At 40.7% G+C, this 4,850-nt stretch overlaps 1 protein-coding gene across 1 annotated transcript; it reads left to right on the forward strand.

The window, feature by feature from the left end:
* The first annotated feature begins 525 nt into the window (after positions 1-525).
* Positions 526-4,850, forward strand: LOC139411844 (trichohyalin-like). The gene is made up of 3 exons (XM_071158586.1): positions 526-1,577; positions 2,709-3,718; positions 4,303-4,850. Exons 1-3 carry the CDS (start codon positions 526-528, stop codon positions 4,848-4,850), a joined length of 2,610 nt encoding a protein of 869 aa, XP_071014687.1.

A 4,850-nucleotide genomic window follows, 5' to 3' on the forward strand; every position in this document is an offset into this window, starting at 1 on the left:
ATCTCAACCCCTATGCCTTTCTTCTGCCGGTTGAATATCCACTTCCTTATTAACGTCATTACTGTTGTTGTAGTTGATAACTGTATCTGTGCAGGTTGTAAATAACTGCATTAGTGAAGCATCATTTGTAGGAGTAATTTCTACAAGCATAAACATCAGAGGCAACATTGTTGTAACATCACACAAATTGTAACAGGAATTTCTCAAACCCCTAACTGAATGGGCAAGAAGGTTGTGTGTTTGTATTTGCACACATTTTGGACATAATTGATTCCATAAAATGTCTCATAATTTTTTCAAACCATGTCAATACATTAATTGACAATGAATTGTCCAGATGAATTGATCAACATGACCCTGCTATTGATGTTGTCCAGTGTTTGATTCAATTACCTAGCTAGGTTGTATTTCTGTGTATCATTCTCTGCAAATCCTTTGAAAGTATGTCTTGGTAATAGATTATCACTAATTTAACCTTTTAAAATGAAGCAAGAGATTGAGAGATTGAGGCTATGGCAGAAAGTCATGGAGGAGCAGCGACCAAGACTGGCCTGGAACAACAGACCTATTGAAACAGGAAGAGAGAGGGAAAGAGAGAGGGAAAAAGAGAGAGAAAGGGAGATGGAAAGTGAGAATAAAGCAGAATTGGAAAGACAAGAAATGAAGAAGAAAGTGGAACAGGCAGAAGAAACGATAAAAGCGTTAGAACGAGAGATTGAGAGATTGAAAGAGATTGAGAAGGAAATCATATTTGAAAGAGAAAGAGACATGCGTATTGCAGAGAATGAGAAAGTCAAACTGGTCAACGAAAAGGTAAAAGAGTTAGAGAGAGAGGTTGAGAGACTGAAAGAAGATATGACAACAAAAGAGTTTCAATACAAAATCAAATTTGAAAGAGCGAAAGAAGCGTTTAGAAGACAGAATGAGAGAGTGAAACAGGTTAACCAAAATGTACTAGTGTTAGACAGAGAGGTTGTGAGAATGAAAGAAGAGATTAGATTGAAAGACGAGACTGAACCAGAGAGAACATTTGATAGAGACAGAGAGAGAGAAAATGATTGGAGACGAAGTGAAGAGGAGATGAAAAATAGAGTGGAGAGAGAGATGGAGATGGAGACAGCCCTCATCAATGACAAAAATACGTCTGAATTGGAGGAAGTCTTCAAGAAAATCAAGGAACAGCAGATAGAATTAGAAAATATGGAAACAGACAAATATAAATGGAAACAGAACCAAATGGACATGGAGGAGAAGATGGAGGGTGAGCACAACAAACAGAAAGAGGTAGAAAGAAAGAGAATGGAGAAAATACCAAAACAGAGACAAGAAGAAGATGAGAAGAAGAAGGAGATGGAGAGAGAAGAAGAAGAGGAGAGACGCAAAGCGAAGCACATAGAGATGGAAGATGAAGAAAGAGAGAGGGAGAAAGAGAGACAGAGACAGATCAACAGGAAGAGAATGGAGAAGAGACAGAAAATTATGGAAAGAGAAGAAGAGAGACAGAGAGAGATTGAAAGAGAGATTGAAGAAGAAAGATGTAAACAGAAGCAAATAGAGATGGAAGAGGAAGAACGAGAGAGGGAGAAAGAGAGACAGAGAGAGATCAAAAGAAAGAGAATGGAGAAGAGACAGAAAATTATGGAAAGAGAAGAAGAGAGACAGAAAGAGATTGAAAGAGAGCACGAAGAAGAAAGATGTAAACAGAAGAAAATAGAGATGGAAGAGAAAGAAAGAGAAGAAGAGAGACAGAGAGAGATTGAAAGAGAGCACGAAGAAGAAAGATGTAAACAGAAGCAAATAGAGATGGAAGAGGAAGAACGAGAGAGGGAGAAAGAGAGACAGAGAGAGATCAAAAGAAAGAGAATGGAGAAGAGACAGAAAAACATGGAAAGAGAAGTGAGACAGAAAGAGATTGAAAGAGAGCACGAAGAAGAAAGATGTAAACAGAAGCAAATAGAGATGGAAGAGGAAGAACGAGAGAGGGAGAAGAGACAGAGAGAGATCAAAAGAAAGATAATGGAAAAGAGACAAAAACATATCGAAAGAGAAGAAGAGAGACAGAAAGAGATTGAAAGAGAGAATGAAGAACAACTATTTAAACAGAAGCAAATAGAGATGGAAGAGGAAGAACGAGAGAGGGAGAAAGAGAGACAGAGAGAGATCAAAAGAAAGAGAATGGAGAAGAGACAGAAAAACATGGAAAGAGAAGTGAGACAGAAAGAGATTGAAAGAGAGAATGAAGAACAACTATTTAAACAGAAGCAAATAGAGATGGAAGAGGAAGAAAGAGAAGAAGAGAGACAGAGAGAGATCCAAAGAGAGAATGATGAAGAAATGTGTAAACAGAAGCAAAAAGAGATGGAAGAGGAAGTACAAGAGAAGGAGAAAGAGAGACAGAGAGAGATCAAAAGAAAGATCATGGAAAAGAGACAAAAACATATCAGAAGAGAAGAAGAGAGAGAGAAAGAGATTGAAAGAGAGAATGAAGAAGAAAGATGTAAACAGAAGAAAATAGAGATGGAAGAGAAAGAAAGAGAAGAAGAGAGACAGAAAGATATTGAAAGAGAGAATGAAGAACAACTATTTAAACAGAAGCAAATAGAGATGGAAGAGGAAGAAAGAGAAGAAGAGAGACAGAGAGAGATCAAAAGAGAGAATGATGAAGAAAGATGTCAACAGAAGCAAATAGAGATGGAAGAGGAAGAAAGAGAAGAAGAGAGACAGAGAGCGATCGAAGAGAAAGAGAGACAGAGAGAGATGGGAGAGAAAGAAAGACGACAACAACAAGTGGAGAGAAAGATAATGTTTGAGAGAGATCAAGAAGAAGAAAATATATGGAAACAGAAGCAAATTGACATGGAGAAGGAGGGAAGAGAGAGGGAGAAAGACAATGACAATCAGAGAGAGATGGAATTAAAAGATCAGCAACAGAAAGAGATGGAGAAAGAAAAGATGATTATGAGAGAAAGGGAGGAAGCAGGAAGAAGAAAGGAAGGGCAGAAAAATATTTTGGGGGAAATTGAGGGACAGAATGAACTGGAGAAAGAACAGGAGAGAGAGATGGAAGAAAAGCAGGAAGTGATTAAGGAAGCAGAGGAAGAGTACAGGGAAAGAGAAGAGAGAGGAAAGGAAGTAAGCATGAAGAAACATGTAGTTAATGTTAAAGCAAAAGCACGGGAAGTCTTCAATAGGCGTAAAGAGAGGAGGTTAGAAGTGTTGAAGGGGGAGCGAGAACACATAGAAAGAGGACAACAAATCAGGAGGGAGAAGGAGGAAAGACGGCTGGAGATGGAAAGAAAACAGGAGAGGGCAAGACAACAAGAGGAGCAGGATAAAAAAAGAGAGATTGAAATTGCTAGACAGAAAGAAATGTTGAGACTAAGAGAGGAGAGGCAGAGAGAGGAAGAGAGAGAGGAGGAGAGAAAGAAAGCCATCAAATGCCATTTATCTTTAATCAGAGAGAGAGAAGAAATAATACAGGCAAAAAAAAGAGAGGAGATGGTGGAAGAGGAAAGAAGGGAGATCCTTGAGTACAAGATGGGTGAGTTAGAGGAGGAGGAAAAAGAAGATGACAAGGAGGACATTCTCCCACCCGATAAAAGTATCCGAAGGAGAGCTGTGGGCTGGGTGAATAAAAAATGGGAGAAGAGGAACCTCAGAAAGATAGAGAGAACGTATCAGAGAGAGGCTGAGGAGGGCCATAAGATCGTCCACATAGGTAAGACCTGTTTTCCCTCTACTTATGACATCATCCTCTTTAGTCTCCTCTACACACATTTGTTCCACACCAGTCATCATGTTGCATCATTGTTTCAATATAAAACTACTGTCCAAAGAATATGTTAGCTGACATGGCTCATTGAGTGACTGACTGACATAACAAGAAAAATACTGCTGATAACAACCACGTTTTTAAATGGTACCTTGTGTCATCTACTAGTCTAACTCTCAAGACTAAGTAGAGACCCAGAAAGAGTTCGTAAAAACACACACACAAAAACGTGTTTTGGGGGGATCCGGGGGCTACTAGTGGCCATGGGGCCCTAAGTGATCACATATGCCCTGGCACTATACAAAGAATAGGTGCCATTCTGGACTCATGTTCAACTTAGGGCCAGGTCAATTCGGGATGGGAATTATTGCACTTTATTGACAAATTCCATGCCTTGCTCGACTGAAAAGAGTAAAGAATCATTGAGATCCAATTGTGTTTTCTATTCTTCATTCCCTGTGTCCATTACATTTAAGTTGATACCAGATCCACTAAGATGAATGTGAACTCTACTTCTTCTCCCCTCCCAGCCATCCCTGGACACACAAGGCTAACATCCACCATGACCCGGGCAGAGAGAGAGAGGGAGAAGAGGAAGGAGCTGCTGAAGGCTGAGGAGAGAAGGAAGAAAATGGAGGATTTCAATAAGCAGTGGAGAGAGCGGTCCCTGCTTAAAAAACAGACTCATCAACAACTGAAGGAGGAGAGGGAGAGGATGAAGGAAAACTACCTGGAGCAGATGAATCTGGAGGCTGATGCTCAAATCAACACCCGGTGTCTAACCACCCAACACAGCCACGATTACAACCACGGTCAGGAGTTGCCCGGGTGGGCCAATGGCCAACAAGTAAGCCAAGAGCCCACTGGATCTGCTGATGGCCACCAGGAAAGGCCAAGGAGGCAACAGGCATGGGCAGAGAACCAGGAGGGGAGTTCAGAGAACCAGCTGGCACCAGAGAACCATCAGGGGGGGCCAGACAGCCAGCAGCTAGAAGCTCCAGAAGAGGTTGAAACATCAGAGCGAATCTCCAAGACAAAGAAAAAGCCAAGCATCTGGAAGAAAATTAGGATGAGGTAA

The sequence above is a fragment of the Oncorhynchus clarkii genome, chromosome 6 (assembly GCF_045791955.1).
Source record: "Oncorhynchus clarkii lewisi isolate Uvic-CL-2024 chromosome 6, UVic_Ocla_1.0, whole genome shotgun sequence".
Taxonomy (NCBI): domain Eukaryota; kingdom Metazoa; phylum Chordata; class Actinopteri; order Salmoniformes; family Salmonidae; genus Oncorhynchus; species Oncorhynchus clarkii.

Bases quoted from the DNA above. Each gene is read 5' to 3' on its own strand.
- LOC139411844 (XM_071158586.1), top strand. From the start codon at position 526: ATGGAGGAGCAGCGACCAAGACTGGCCTGGAACAACAGACCTATTGAA. The intron at 1,578-2,708 runs GAGGGAGAAAGA...AGAGGAAGAAAG, and splicing joins ATGGAAGAGGAAGAACGAGA to AGAAGAAGAGAGACAGAGAG. The intron at 3,719-4,302 runs GTAAGACCTGTT...CTCCCCTCCCAG, and splicing joins CCATAAGATCGTCCACATAG to CCATCCCTGGACACACAAGG.